Genomic DNA, 16,553 nt, shown 5'->3' with positions numbered 1-16,553 from the left:
TTATTGAGCACTTCCTAGGTGCAGAGCTCTGTATTAAGCGCTTGGAAGAGTACAATATACCAGGCACATTCCCTGCCCCCAAAGAGCTTAGGGTCTAGAGGGGGAGACAAGCATTAATATATAAAAATTACAGATATGGACCCAAGTGCTGTGGGGCTGGGAGCGGGGATGGTCTTAAGTGGATTTTGGCTTCTCAGTTCCCAAGGCTCGGCCACTCCCGTCCTACGTGGGTTCATCAGTCGGAGACCTTCCCCGATGAACAGTCATCATCATCGGTGGTATTTACTGAGCACCTACTGTGTGCTCCGCACTGAATCACGTCATTGGACATTTTGCTAATGGCTGGAAAGTGGGACGACAACGAGGCCGCACCGCTTCCTAAATACTCGTCGGTGCTGATGATCTGCCTCCAAAATGACTTCGTTTTCTGAGCTATCCGCTTCTAATCCCGGCTTCACCACTCGTCTGCTCCGTGACCTTGGGAAAGTCATTTCACTTCTCGGGACCTCAGTTCCCTCATCTGCAAAATGGGGAAGGAGACCGTGAACCCCACGTGGGACAGGGACTGCGTCCAACCCGATTTGCTCGTGTCCAACCCCAGTGCTCAGCACGGTGCCTGGCACAGAGTAAGCGCTTAACAGATACCATTATTATTATAATTATTGTGAAATGGTAAGCAAAATGTTTACTTTGTGAGCCGGATTTCTGCTGGCGAGATGCCGATGGCCTGTGTGACTGTGCTCTAGTCACTGGTTTCACAGCTAGGTCTTTGGCCTGGAAAGAGAGACAAACTATACATCACATTTTGGCTGTGGATAATATTAATGATGGCATTTAAGTGCTTACTATGGGCCAAGCACTATTCTAAGCCCTGGGGTAGACACAAAGTAATCAGGTTGTCCTACGTGGGGCTCACAGTCTTAATCCCCATTTTACAGATGAGGTAACTGAGGCACAGAGAAGTTGTGACTTGACCAAAGTCACACAGCTGGTAAATGGCGGAGCCAGGATTAGAATCCACGACCTCTGACTCCCAAGCCCAGGCTCTTTCCACTAAGCCACGCTGCTTCTCAACGTGCTTCTGTTTCTGTGGATGATGAAACACGTTTGATTTTTTTTTTTCTTATATAAAACAAACCCTTTTTCGGATACAGATTATCAATCGGAAGGGTTTCCCGTGGGCGCTCGGAGCAGAGGCCTTTCCCCACTAATTCGTCAATGCTACCTCTCATTCTCTTTCAGTGGATAAACACAGAAAACAGACATACCCTCCCCAGCCTCTTAGTGCATCTTCATCCGATAACCCAGGTAAGGCTGTTCTAAATAAATCACAATTTTCTAAACTGGGAAAGCTGTAAAAATAGAGGTTAAATGTCTGCTCTCCCTCCTATACAGACCGTGAGTCCTGTGGGAGACAAGGACTGTCTCTAGCTTGATTATCTTCTACCTACCCCAGCCCTCAATGCAATCCTTTGCACATAACAAGCAGCGAGAGAAGCAGCGTGGCTCAGTGGAAAGAGCCCGGGCTTTGGAGTCAGAGGTAATGGGTTCGAATCCCGGCTCGGCCACTTGTCAGCTGTGTGACTTTGGGCAAGTCACTGAACTTCTCGGTGCCTCAGTTACCTCATCTGTAAAATGGGGATGAAGACTGTGAGCCCCACGTGGGACAACCTGATTCCCCTGTGTCTTCCCCAGCGCTTAGAACAGTGTTCGGCACATAGTAAGCGCTTAACAAATACCAACATTATTATTATTATAACAAGGCCATTAGTATTAGTATTACTATTATTGTTTCAAATAATAATGAAATAATTTTAGTTCAACAGTGTTCTATAAAAACTAAATGTGACATTTTTATGAACATTATTAAAAGATCAAAATGACAATGATGATGGTGATAATGATGAAGTGATATCTGTCAAGCACTTGCTATGTGCCAAGCACTGAACTAAGCCCTAACTAAGATAGATCGGGCACAGACCTTGTCCCTCGCAGGGCTTATAGTTTAAGAAGGAGAATGAAGAGGCATTGAATTCATTCGTATTTACTGAGCATTTATTGTGCACAAAGCACTGTATTAAACGCTTGGGAGAGTGCAATATAACTCCCATTTTACAGAGGCAGCATAAACTAGTGGAAAAAGTACGAGGCCGGGAGTCAAAGGACCTGGGTTCTCCCCCAACTTACACTGCTAGCCTCAGTGGGGCAATCTTATCTGATTATCATATACCTGTCTCAGCGCTCGGCACAGTGCTTAGCATACATTATTATTAATATGATGAAGGGAAGCAGAACATATCACGCTCAGGTATTCCCTAGAAAGCTGAATGGGAAAAAGAGAAAATTTACACAAACCTTCCTCTGCTCCCTGGCTGCTTTCCTTGCATTGATTCTCTGCCATTCATTATCATATTTTTCAGTAAAGGATTCAAGAATTTCATACAGATCCTCAGCTTGAGCAGGGCGAGGTATGTTGCCAAATAAAATGTCACTGGCACGAATATCCTGGCAGTAGAATCTAGCAAGAAAATCCACATCGATCACATGGGAGAATGAGAACATTTAAAGGACATTTTACCCTAAAGTTAAGGACAAGAGAGATAGTTATCCTTTTTCACCTAAATGCCCAAAATTGCCCATTCTTCACAAAGAGCATAAATTGCACGGAAAAAAAAAACATTTTAAAGTATTCAGTTATGACATTCTTATTTAAATACTTCCATCACTCAACTTCTAGGTTTGCACAGGGCACATTTACCTCTGAAGAAACATTTTAGTTTAAAGAGAACGAGCAGTTTTAACTTGAACTTTGCAAGGGTCGTGTCAAAAAGAATTTGCAGTAAATCCCTTGCTAATTGGTGTTAGTGAGCAAGTTACCAATAGCACCACGGGGAATTTCTTACATTTCTTCAGTCCCGAGGCTCATTCTGGGCAGAAAAGACCAATGTGTATTTTGAACATAAACATCCTGAGAAGAGTCAAAAGCTCCTTTTTGCTATTTTAACTCAGATCCAATTATGTTTCAGCCAAAAGCGTAATGAAAGCATTATGGAAGAAAGGTTATTTTCACCAAGACAGCTGAGATTATTCATCGGACATTTGTGCTGTTAAGAGACAGTCCAATGATTGTGGAGCACAAATTGGGTTCTGAATGGTAGAAAATTCAAGATAGACGTCAAATTATTTTTTTCCTCAGTGCTCAGTTTCATCAATTGTGGAAAGGATTCCAGCTTCATCGGAAACCAAGAGGGACTGCTGAAGAGATGACGATACCGCTTCGATATTCTCCTGAACACATCTTTCTTACTTTCATCAACAGGTGAAGAAATGACACTTTTCTATTGTTGGAGAAATCCTCACAGCAATCAATGCTATGCACTGAGTGGTTACTGTGTGCAGAGAGTTGTACTAAGCACTTGGGTGAGTACAATACATCTTACTTGGTAGATCTGATCCTTGCCCACAAGGAATTTACAGTCTAAGCGGGACACTAACATTAAAACAGATTAGGGATAGAAGAAATAATAGAGTACATGAATATTTACATGGGTATTGTGGGGCTGGGGAGAGTATCAAAGTGCTTAAGGGGAAGTTTTACCCAGAAAACTCTCAGGATCCACTACCAGAACAACTGCTTATGGAGGTGGGGTGTTCTGGGGGAGATGCGTCCACGGGTTCGCTACGGGTCAGAGACGACTTGACGACATAAGACAAGACACAGGTGGGGAGAGTGGTGGACTGTTAAATATGAAGGACGTGGGAGTTCCAGGCCCGAGGGAGAATGTGGGCAAAGGGACAGTGGTAGATGAGTTGTGAAAAATGGTAAACACCTGCACTCTAGGCCTGGAGCGGGCAGACGGCTTAAACACTACACAGGTTCTTCTCCAACTTATACAACTCTTGCTTGGTGTGTGACCTTGGGCAAGTCACAATTTCTGTGCCTCAGTTTCCTCATCAATAAAATGGAGAGAACAGTCCTTCTTTCCTTCCCTCGGGCCGTGAGACCTCCGTGACACAGGAAATGTATCCGATGATATTATCCGACAGACAATTACTCTCCTCCCTCTTAAAAGCCTTAGTGAAGGCCCATCTCCTCCAAGAGGCCTTCCCTGACTAAACCCGCCTTTCCTCTTCTCTCAATCCCTTCTGCGTCGCCCTAACTTGCTCCTTTCGTTCATCCCCCCTCCCAGCCCCACAGCACTTATGTCCTCATCTGTCATTTATTTATTTATATCAATGTCCATCTCCCCCTCTAGACTGTAGGCTCACTGGGAGCAGAGAATGTGTCTGTTTTTTGTTAGACTGTACTCTCCCAAGCTCCCAGTGCTTTGCACAGAGCGCTCAATAAGTACGACTGAATGAATACCCTCCTCAGTGCTTGTCACATAGTAAGTGCTTAACAATGATCACAGTTACTACAATAGAATAGCAAAGATGTCACCATCATTACCACCTTCAAGAGGAAAGCCTTCAGCAATGACTGTCTTTTGACATCAGCCACCGGACATTCTTGCTGTCGTCTCGGAACCATATTGCTAGTGTTCTTGTCTGTCCGTCTCCCCCGATTAGACTGTAAGCCCGTCAAAGGGCAGGGACTGTCTCTATCTGTTACCAATTTGTACATTAAGTGCTTTCATTCATTCAATAGTATTTATTGAGCGCTTACTATGTGCAGAGCACTGTACTAAGCGCTTGGGATGAACAAGTCGGCAACAGATAGAGACGGTCCCTGCCGTTTGACGGGCTTACGGTCTAATCGGGGGAGATGGACAGACGAGAACAGTGGCAATAAATAGAGTCAAAGGGAAGCACATCTCGTAAAAACAATGGCAACTAAATGGAATCGAGGCGATGTACAATTCATTAACAAAATAATTAGGGTAACGGAAATATATACAGTGGAGCGGACGAGTACAGTGCTGTGGGGATGGGAAGGGAGAGGTGGAGGAGCAGAGGGAAAAGGGGAAAAAGAGGGTTTAGCTGCGGAGAGGTAAAGGGGGGGTGGCAGAGGGAGTAGAGGGAGAAGAGGAGCTCAGTCTGGGGCTTAGTACAGTGCTCTGCACATAGTAAGCGTTCAATAAATATTATTGAATGAACATGATGGAAAAGACTCAGTAAATGTGAAATACAGTGCTCCACACACAATTAATGCCACTGATCGAATGAAGGAGCAACTCTATGGCCTGTGATCACTTCAGATATTCCTACCTCACCTCGTTCCTCTCCTACTTCACCCCGGCCGCACACTGCGCTCCTCTACTGCCAACCTACTTGTTGTACCTCCATCGTGTCTATCTCACCACCGACTTCTCATCCACACCCTAATAATAATAATAATTATGGTATTTGTTAAGCATTTACAGTGCCAGGCACTGTAATAACTGCTGGGGTGGATACAAGCAAATCGGGTTGGACACAGTCCCTGTCCCACTTGGGGCTCACAGTCTCAATCCCCATTTTACCGATGAGGGAACCGAGGCATCAAGAAGTAAAGTGACTTGTCCAAGGTCACAAAGCAACCAAGTGGCGGAGGGCGGGATTAGAACCCATGACCTTCTGACTCCCAGCCCTGTGCTCTTTCCATTACGCCATCCTGCCTCTGGCCTGGAATGCCCTCCCTCTTCATATAAATGACAGACCATTACTCTGCCCACTTTAAAAGCCTTATTGAAGGCACATTTCCTCTTCTGAGCAACCAGAGGCATAAATCCATCCTAACATTTAGAAATGTGTAACTCTCCAACTTTCCTATCTACGGTCTTAATTTTCTTTCGAGTAAACTTCTTGAATGTGTTTCTTGCACATTTTTATCCAAACTTCTCCTGAGTCTTCTAAGATTTTTGGCCTGAAAAAGGTCCTGTAGTAAATTCCATATGCTCACTATCTGCCACGTTTCTTTTCATTTCTTGGGAGCATCTCATCTTCAAGTGTCATTCGTTATCCCTTATAGTCAGATATCAATGAAGAAAAATTTTGCATCTGGCCTGATCAAACAGTTCATGACATTGTAAATTTCAATCATGTGTCTCATCTTTTATCTTTCCAGATGGAAGAGTCTTATCTCTATCCATCTGACAAAGCCAACGGACAACTCCTTAGCTTCTTGATTTAGTCTTAGGGCCAATGCACTAAATCTTGACTTCTCTAGTTTGTTGCAAAGCTTTACATAGAGTGCTGCTTGATACAGGATCCAGAGGTAAGCTGGAATTGAGGGAATGGAAGATGCGGTGTTTTGGTTTTTTGGGTTTTTATTTGAAGGAGTGGAGGGGAATCAGCGAACATAAACAAATGTGTGGCTACACCTGCTGAAAGACTTTCTATTCCAAAAATGACAACAGCCAAAGGAGTAATAGTGAATGAACAGCTGGTTATTTTCCTCCTTAAAGTTGCAGTGGAGGTATCAAAAACCCCCACCAGTACTGTACTCACTTATTATTAACTATTTTACAGGATAAAATATCCTAAGCCCAACAGGCCTAAACCGCAACTCGATACACTGTTCCAAGATTTCTCCTCGCCGTTACCAAAATCTTGCATTTAAGATACTCACGTTAAATGCTTTTTCTAATCACTTGGCTCTGTTTCATCGGTTCTTCCAGGAATTAATCTAAATATTTTGAGCTGGGGTAGCACTTACTTGCGATTCGTTTCTTTCCGTTCAATTAAACAGCTTCCTTCTAATGAGACCCCGGCGAATAGCCCTCGGGATTTGCAATAAGTGTAGACGGCAGCAGAACTTCGCAAAGCAACATCACCTTCTAAATTCCTATAAGGCAGAAGATTCCCATAAGGCCCGGACACAAATTATTATCGAACTTTTGGTCAGAAATAAATTCACCACTTAGTTCTGTAATTTATAATGAGAGTTTGCTCTATTTTCTCCTAGCTTGCACTAAAGTTTGTTTCGTTAATAAAACATGTTTGGAGGCAATAATAAGCAGCGTGGCTAAAGTGGAAAAAGCACGGGCCTGGCAGTCAGAGGACATGGATTTTAGTCCCGGCTTGGCCACGTGTCTGCTTTTTGACCTTGGGCAAGTCACTTCACTTCTCTGTGTCTCACTATCTCAATCTGTAAAATAATAATAATAATAATAATGTTGGTACTTGTTAAGCGCTTACTATGTGCCGAGCACTGTTCTAAGCACTGGGGTAGACATAGGGGAATCAGGTTGTCCCACGTGGGGCTCACAGTCTTAATCCCCATTTTACAGATGAGGGAACTGAGGCACAGAGAAGTTAAGTGACTTGCCCACAGTCACACAGCCGACAAGTGGCAGAGCCTGGATTCGAACCCATGACCTCTGACTCCAAAGCCCGGGCTCTTTCCACTGAGCCACGCCAATGGGGATCAAGACCCTGAGACCCATGTGGGACAGCGACTGCGCCCAACCTAATTACCTTGCATCTACTCCATCGCCTAGAACAGCGCTTTGTGCATCGTAAGACTTAACAAATATGATTATTATTATTATTAGAGCCCAATAAATTACAGAGAAAACACACAAACCTAGGTGATTGTCTCATACATATTTAAAGAATGTAGTCAGAAACTATTTCCCTATATCTGACCTTATTTTTCTAATTTAAAATATTGGATATTCTAATGATACCAAGTATCCAATCAGTTTTTTTTTATATATGTGTATTGCACTTCCATGGCCAATGAAAGGAACCTTTTAGAGGACTATACTTTATGAGCAGGTTACTTATAATGTCGGCAAAATCCATGACTAATTCAAATCCTCTATAACAATTCCACACTGTTCCTCTACCAAAGGTCACTCTTACATTGGTGACGTATTAAAAAAGGAACGAGTACATGTATCACCATCACTGTAGTCAGCAACGCTCTTATAGGCTTTTTCGTCAGAGGAACACGAGGTGTCCTATAAATTTAAATAATCCGAAACATATTCAAGAGAGACATTTAATGGCAAACTCACCTTCCTAAAGGCCCAACTGCTACTGTACAATTCCCACCAAGAGTCAAATTGCCACCTTTCGCAAAAGCCTCAACCGCTCTGTCGTAATTCAATATTATTACCAAGTCTGACACCTGGAAATTAAAAAAACAAAACTCTAGTTTTCTAAGGAATTTTATTTCTTACTCATGCATATAAATGCAATATTTAAAATATAAAATTAACCAGACATCATTTACGGTAGGTTCCCTTCCAGAGCATACGCAGAAGAGAATTAGGAGGAATGGTTTCTAATACAGGAAAACTGAAGACCTGAGTGAATGCTAAGTGTTGATAAGGATGCAGGTGGTAATAGGACGAGGAGGATTTATACATTAATATTACCTTCTGAATGAAGTTATCTAACCTTGCCAATTATTTAGAATCAAATTAGGAGGGGCCCAGTATCAAGCGGCGTGGCCTAGAGGATAGAACTCGGGGCTAGGAATCAGAAGATGTGCTGTGTGACCTTGGGAAAGTCACTTCACTTCTCTGTGCCTCAGTCACATCATCTGTAAAATGGGGATTAAGACTGTGAGCCTCATGTGGGTCAAGGACTGTCTCCAAACTGATTGGTTTATATTGATTGATACATTTTGTAGGCCCTATGGTTGACTCGAATAGTAATTTATTCAACAGGCCTAAAAGCACTAGTATATTACTTGGAGAATTAGCAGATCGACTACATCGTACTAGTACGTCAGCTGTTGAAGAAAAAATTCACATTTTTGTTATTTCAAATTACTGGAAATTAGGAAAACTATAGGAATATAACCTATAACGAATACCATATTTCCCCAAAATTAACCTTAAAAGTAATTTCAGTAGGGAGCTTAACATTTGCCTGACCCGAACTACCAAAATTCCCCAAAAGAAGGAATCTGAAGGAATGTCTGCCGACAACATTCTGTCCACATGAGGGAGATCTTCTCAAATACCTTTGGCAAAAGCTAAAGAAAATGACCCATACGCGCCAATAATTCCAAGGGAAAATGAAAAAAGATGCCAGAGAAAGATACCAGACTACGATTTCTACAGCAACAGCGATGAGAGAAATCCAAGCAAAGCTGCAGCAAGAGTTATTAGAATTACTTCCTCTAACAAGGCAGAGAAATTTAAAACCATGGCAACGGAGAAACCTCACAAGGCCAACAGCTGAAGAAGCAATCTGATTGAGACATGAGCAGAAAATACAGACTTGTAATTCGAAGGCAGCAAGTATTAGGAACCTGGACTCACTAATTGCTTGAACAGCGACAGAGAAATGGAACTGAAGTATTAATGTTAAGCTTAATATATACAGTGAGGGGTTCCTTCAGGTGAACAAAGAGAAAAGGGAAAACTTTATAGAGCTTATATATCCATGAGACAACTAACAGTAGAGAGCTATTAAATAGAAAGAAACACTTTGGGGTCAACATTCATATCTTGCAAATGAATCTAGACCTGCAGTGATTTGGATACCAGAAATCTCAAGAACCTCTCTGGAAAAAGCTGTCTCAATTCCCTATTTTTGTTTTCCCATCTCCAATAGGACCCCCAATTTGGCCGCTTTAATTGGAGATGGATAAGATACAGCACGGCCTGGTGGAGAGAGCATAGGCCAGGGAGTTGGAAGGCTGTGGGTTCTAATCCCAGCTCCGCTACTTGTCTGCTGTGTGGCCTCGGGCACGTCACTTTGCTTCTCTGAACCTCAGTTACCTCATCTGTAAAATGGGGATTAACACTGTGAACCCCATGTGGGACAGGGACTGTATCCAACCCGGTTACCTTGTATCTATCTCAGCGCTTAGAACAGTGCCTGGCACATAGTAAGTGCTTAAATACCATAAAAAAAAAGATGACTTGTGATATAATCAATCAATAGTATTGAGAGTCTCCTGTGTGCTAAGCAGGGTCTCAGGAGAGTTCAATAGTTATTAGATATAGTCCCTGCCCTAGAGAAGCTTACAGGATATATTAAACACCTTCTTGTCTGTGGCCACAGTGGTCCAGTGATATACCAATCAATGGTATTTATTGAACGCTTACCCTATGCAGAGCATTACTGAGATCACTTTGGAGGGGACAAAACACTAGACTCAGCAGACACAAGTTTACAGCAACTGAAACAACGCAGACCTCCTAGTGCACTTTTGTCTGGATACATAATGACAAAGGGGAATATGACAGTGAGTGATATATTTTGGGGGTTCAGCTAAAGACAGAACTAAGTCCATTATGGCAAAAGGTGGCTTCTTCACCACCTGCAATCCCGTGGTAAAGAGGAGAAGAAATATGAAAAGGCAGGTTTAAAAAGAAAAATAATCATAATAATAATAATAATATTTGTGGTATTTGCCAAGTGCTTACTATATGGGCCGGGGATGGTTCTAAGCGCTGGGGTAGATAGAAGGTAATCGGGTCGGACACAGTCCCCGTTCCACATGGGGTTCACAGTCTTAATCCCCATTTTACAGATGAGAGAACAGGGGCCCAGAGAAGTTAAATGACTTTTCCAAGCCCACACAACAGACAAGAGACTGAGTCAGGATTAGAATCCAGGTCCTTCTGACTAGAACAGAGGGAAAATTCCTGAATATTGCCTGGAAAGCAGATGTTTTTCCCTTTAAGAGCACAGCAAGCTTCTAATAAACTAGTATACATACCTCAATTCCAATTTCAAATCCACCACCAAGACCGGCTATCCCTATTGCAGAAGGAGCAGACCACTCTGAAACAAATAAAATTGGCTTTAGATGGTTTACGATCAGGTTACGCCAACTGAGAGATGTAGCTAGTAAAGGAACCTATCTTTTGATAGAGTCCAGACCCCAGACGAACACAATCCCAAGCCTTACACATCTCCAATCTGCTGTACTTAAATGGCTTCAATAGTCCTGACACTTTCATTGTACCTGAAAGTGTTTCACTTAGTAGTTCTCAGAAAACTTTAGACGCTCTTGTTAGATTTGACCAATTTCAGAATGGAGAAGAAACCATGTTCCTTGTCCCAAACTTTCTGACCTGAAATATTAAGTTGTTGACCACCCAGAGAGCTCCCGGGTTATTATCATTTAGACTGTGAGCCCATTATTGGGCAGGGATTGTCTCTATCTGTTGCCAAATTGTACATTCCAAGTGCTTAGTACAGTGCTCTGCACATGGTAAGCGCTCAAGAAATGCTATTGAATGAATTAATTTGGTCCTAAGAGATGAGCCACTTTTCCCTACAAACTTAAAGCTGAAAATTGAGTTAAGTACAAGAATTCACAAAGAGATGCTTAATGGCCAGCTTTCTCTCATAAGTGGTGCTTCAAGTAAATGACAGTTGTAAAAATAAAAGCAAGGTCAACTGTGCAAAATGCTGACATACAAATAAAGCCAAAGTTAAAATCATTTTTGGATGAGAATTTGGATTTCAAAAACATTGTAAAGTGAGGGTAATGAGCGAGATGGAGATCGTCACACTTAGGGAAGCAACATGGCTTAGTGGACAGAGCACGGGCCTGGGAGTCAGAAGGAACTGGGTTCTAATCCCGGCTCCTCCACCGGTCTGCTGTGTGACCCTGGACAAGTAATTTACTTTCTCGGGGCCTCAGTTCCCTCATCTGTAAAATGGGATTAAGAATGTGAGCCCCAAGAGGGAAAGGGACTCTGTCCAACCTGATTAGATTGTATATACTCCAGAGCTTAGAACAGTGCTTGGCACATAGCCAGAGCTTAACAAGTGCTACACTTATTATTATTATTATAATGAGACTTGCTCAAAACAGACATATAAGAGATCTGGAGCAGATTGATGGACAATCTCTGAAAATAGAGGTCTTCATCTACCATCTATTAAGATTGTGAGCCCTGTGTGGGACAGGGACCGTGTCCAAACCGATTATCTTGTATTTACCCCCGCGCTTAGAAGAGTGCCTGTCTGGCACATAGTAAGCGCTTAACAAATACGACAATCAGTGTTATTATTATTACCACAACCCAAGCTCGGTTTTCTCGCTGCAGCTCAGTTGGGTCGGTGAGGAACAATTCTCCAGTTAGGAAGGGCCAGTGGAGCTGATCGGATGGCTAGAGGGAACAGCTGGGCTTACGAGACTTGATCAAAGGTTGGCCGGCTTGGGATCTCGGAGGCCAGCAGACAGTCTCCTGGGCTTCTAAGAGAAACTCCAGAGTTCTCCAACTCTTCAACCTTTCTGATTCAAACCATCCCGACAACTGAGGGGCCAGCCAGAGAAGTCCAGAAGGTCTTGGGAACCTCCAGTCAGGAGATTTTCTGAAAAAGAAGACTCGGGGTCCCATTCGCTGAGGACCCCCACTGGAACAACTCTGCCTTTGTTTGGTTTCATCGCTAAGTAAACTGCTCATGAGAATTAGGGGAAAAATTTTGAAAAGAGGAAAAGGAGTGTGGTTTCCCTAGCTGTCGAAATAGATGCGGTAACAGCGACTTCATCCAGTCACTGACAGGGATTTTGATTGGAGCCAAACCTTCACTTGCAGTGAAGCCAGATGTGAGGATAATAATAATCATGGTATTTGTTAAGCGCTATGTGCCACGCACTGTACTAAGCGCTGGGGTGGATACGAGCAAATCAGGTTGGACGGCCCTGTCTCTCGTGGGGCTCCCAGTCTTAATCCCCATTTTACAGATGAGAGAACTGAGGCCCAGAGAATTGAAGTGACTTGCCCAAGGTCACACGGTGGACAAGTGGCAGAGCTGGGATTAGAATAAGTCGTCCACTGCTGGTAAAATGTCTAAGTTACTGCCACTCAACTTTCTCCCGCCAAATCATTTAATGCCATTTTCCTGTACCGAATCATAGGCCTCAACTCAGGTGGGTGGATAAACGCATGATTAGACTCTAAGATCTTTGTTGGCAGCAAATATGACGACCAACTCTTACACTGTACTCCCTCAGGAGCTTAGCACAGTCCTCTGCACATAGTAAGCACTCTATAAATACCACTGATTGATGATTACGGATATTTCCTGAACTCTTCACTAAGAGAAATGAATAAAACCCAGGTGGCTATCAAATGGAAAAACGGTTTGAATGAAGTAAAATATCTTGAACTTAACTTCAAATATTGCAATACTCATCCTTCTGATTGTAAGGTTCTCTATGAAATATTACTCTAGGACACCCCCATCATTGAAATGAAAGTTGCAATCCTGTCATTTTAGAAGTGCAACGCTAAAGTCTGAGACATTCCAAAACAGCGTGTGGTTTTGACGGAAATGGATGAAATCTCCTATTTCATTAATTTTGTCGGTCTCTTCCTCTAGCAAAGACTCGTTCCCGGCTCCATCCCTACCTAACATATGATTTGGGCCAAGTCACTTTTTAACCTTTCTAGGCCTCAGTTTCTTCATCTGTAAATGGAGAAAAAAATACCTTACTCTCGTTCCTTCTTAGAGGGTGACCCCCTTGTGGGATGGAGATTGTATTTGATCTGATTGGCTTATATCTACTCCAACATTTAGCTTATAAAATGTCAAGTTGGATTAAAAACACCCGAATGTTCATAGGGCAAACCAAACACAAAGTACGAATTTAAAATTAGTGGGTGTACGTGGGTCATGCAGACAACATCTCTGCTCCCGAGGCCAAAAACCAATGACTCCTCAGACATATCAGGATCACTTTTCCACCACCAAGCCCTACAACTCTCTGACCCTAAAGCCTCAGGGCAACCCTCAGAACTAGGAAGCAGTTTGGCCTAGTGGATAGAGCAGCTCTGCCACTTTCATTCAATCATACTTTTTGAGCACTTAACTGTGGCAGAGCACTGTACAAAGCGCTTGGGAGAGTACGATACAACAATAAACAGACACGTTCCCTGTCCACAATGAGTTGATGGTCTAGAGAGGGGGAGACAGACATCAACACACTTCTTGCTCTGTAACCCTGTGCTAGTCATTTAACTTCTCTGGGCTTCAGTCACATCATCTGAAAAATGGGGATTAAAACTGTGAGCCCCGTGTGGAAGTTGGGCTGTGTCCAAGCTGATTAGCTTGAGTGGCTTGTATCCACCTCACCGCTTAGTATAGTGCCTGACACATAGTAAGTGCTTAACAAATACCACAATTATTATTATTTATTCATTCAATAGTATTTATTGAGCACTTACTATGTGCAGAGCACTGTACTAAGCGCTTGGAATGGACAATTCGGCAACAGATAGAGACAATCCCTGCCCAATGACGGGCTCAGTCTAATCGGGGGAGACAGACAAAAACAAGACAACATAATCACGATAAATAGAATCGAGGGGATGGACACCTCATCAACAAAAGAAATAGGGTAATAAAAAATATATACAAATGAACACAGTGCTGAGGGGGGAGGTGTAGAGGGAAAGGGGGCTTAGTTGAGGGGAGATTATTAGCTTGTGTCTACCCCTATGAAAACTACTTGGGATATAAATAGGAAAGGAAAGGATATGCTCTAATTCTCCAAGTGAGCAACTATCAACTTACTTCCATCTGGAAGACGAGCCAATACAATCCCGCTACCTCCTCGGGCGGTGACCAAAAATCCAGCTTTTATCACTGACAGGATTACAAGGCCTTTAGCTTTAGCGATTACATGGGCTGCAAACGATGAAACAGAACCTAATTAAGGATCACTCGGTACACATGTATTTTTTAAACAGGATAGAAAAATGAGGTTAAATGAAGGTAACATATACAGAACGTTGAGATATTTGAAGCCCATCTTTTATCTTATTTTGTTAAATAGTAATCTGCTACAAATCAAAACTCCCCTGTGCTGGGCAGCAGCGGCACGGGAGAGAGTCAGGGGCGGAGACTCAAGTTTACTGCGTGGAAGGAGACAATGGTAAACCATTGCTGGATTTTTACCAAGAAAACTCTCTGGATCCACTACCAGAGCGATTGCTGACGGAGGTGGGGTGTTCTGGGAGAGATGTGTCCATGGCGTCGTTATGGCTCGGAGATGACTCGACGGCTTAAGACAAGACATTTAAGTGCTTACGATGTGCAAAACACTGTACTGTGCATTGTGTGCACTGTGGTAGATACAAAAATATCAGGATGGACAGAGTCTATGTCCCACTTGGGGCTCAGTCTTAATCCCCACTTTACAGACGAGGTAAGTGAGGCACAGAAAAGTTAAGTGACTTGCCTAAGATCACACAGCAGACAAGTGGCAGAGCTGGGATTAGGACCCAGGTCCCCTGATTCCTAGGGTCCATGCTCTTTCCACTAGACTACCCTGCTTTTCATAAATGTTCTCATGATTGTTGATGAAAAGTAACAGTCATGAACTGAAACTCAAGCAACTGAATGCATTAAAGTAACTTGTTATGGGCAGGGAACATAGACATTCAATTCAAATTCTATTGTATTGGACTCTCCCAAGTGCTCAGTACAGTGATCTGCAGATAGTAAAGCACGCAATAAATGATTAATTGATTAAAACTCTCTCCTACTCAGACTGTGTGCCCCAAGAGGAACAGGGACTGTGCCCACCTGATTATCTTGTTTCTACCCCAAGTAAAAAGTAATTGTTTAACAGAAGTTTACAGTCTAGAGACGGAGAGACAGACATCAACACACTTGCCTGCTGTGTGACCTTGGGCAAGTCATTTAACTTCCCTGGGCTTCAGTTACCTCACCTGTAGAAAGGGGATTAAGACTGTGAGCCCCATATGGGACAGAGACGGGGGTCCAACCTGATGAACTTGTATCTACCCTAGCACTTAATATAGTGCCTGGCAAATATGAAGCTCTTAAATACCATAAATAAAAACAAGCTTACAGTCTAGAAACAAGCTTAGGGTCAGAATTTCTCTTTAGACTGTAAGTTCATTGGGGGTAGGGAATGTCACTGTTTATTGCTGCACTGTACTTTCCCAAACCCTTAGTACAGTGCTCTGCACACAGTAAGTGCTCAATAAGTACGACTGAAGGAATGAATTATGAATGAATGAATTGCTTGGCTATGGAGCAGTTGGGGAATGCCTTGGATATGTGCTCTATCCCATCCCAGAGTCAGAAGCCCCAGATACCAACGAGCTACATCTTCCCCTGCCATCACCCCCTATATCGAAGTCATTCATTCATTCATTCAATAGTATTTATTGAGCGCTTACTATGTGCAGAGCACTGTACTAAGCACTTGGGATGAACAAGTCGGCAACAGAGACAGTCCCTGCCGTTTGACGGGCTTACAGTCTAATCGGGGGAGACGGACAGACAAGAACTATGGCAATAAACAGCATCAAGTCCTCCTATTTTCAGTTTGAAACATATTGAAAATTGTTTTCTGCTCAACAGCTTCAGTAGACATTCCAGTGAAAACATTCAGGAGAACGCTGCTGTAAACACAATCCAAATAATTCTATTTATTTTATTGATATATACATCTCTCTAGTTCTATTTATGTATTTTGATGTAATTGATGCCTGTCTACTTGTTTGGTTTTGTTTTCTGTCTCCCCCTTCAACACTGTGAGCTCACTGTGGGGTAGGGATTGTCTCTAGCTGTTGCCGAATTGCACTTTCCAAGCGCTTAGTACAGTGCTCTGCACACAGTAAGCGCTCAGTAAATATAGGATTAGAGCCTGGTGGTCTGTTGTCAGGTGT

General features: G+C 42.9%; 1 protein-coding gene across 6 annotated transcripts in view; it reads right to left on the bottom strand.

Moving 5' to 3' along the window:
- The window catches only part of SH3YL1 (SH3 and SYLF domain containing 1), a 54,548-nt gene that overhangs the window by 15,719 nt on the left and 22,276 nt on the right, over nt 1–16,553 (bottom strand). For 5 of the 6 annotated variants that reach the window (XM_029052274.1, XM_039910384.1, XM_039910385.1 and 2 more), the window contains exons 3-8: nt 14,425–14,538; nt 10,610–10,674; nt 7,944–8,056; nt 6,638–6,766; nt 2,356–2,518; nt 690–774 (exon numbers count right to left, since the gene is read on the bottom strand). In XM_029052274.1, the coding sequence (XP_028908107.1) occupies nt 690–774; nt 2,356–2,518; nt 6,638–6,766; nt 7,944–8,056; nt 10,610–10,674; nt 14,425–14,538 (669 nt within the window). The remainder of the gene's footprint in view (nt 1–689; nt 775–2,355; nt 2,519–6,637; nt 6,767–7,943; nt 8,057–10,609; nt 10,675–14,424; nt 14,539–16,553) is intronic. The other variant, XM_039910382.1, reaches the window with a different exon arrangement.

The sequence above is a fragment of the Ornithorhynchus anatinus genome, chromosome X1, assembly GCF_004115215.2.
Source record: "Ornithorhynchus anatinus isolate Pmale09 chromosome X1, mOrnAna1.pri.v4, whole genome shotgun sequence".
NCBI classification, from domain to species: Eukaryota; Metazoa; Chordata; class Mammalia; order Monotremata; family Ornithorhynchidae; genus Ornithorhynchus; species Ornithorhynchus anatinus.
Note: the sequence above shows the minus strand (reverse complement) of the source record. Positions and strands in the feature narration are given on the sequence as shown.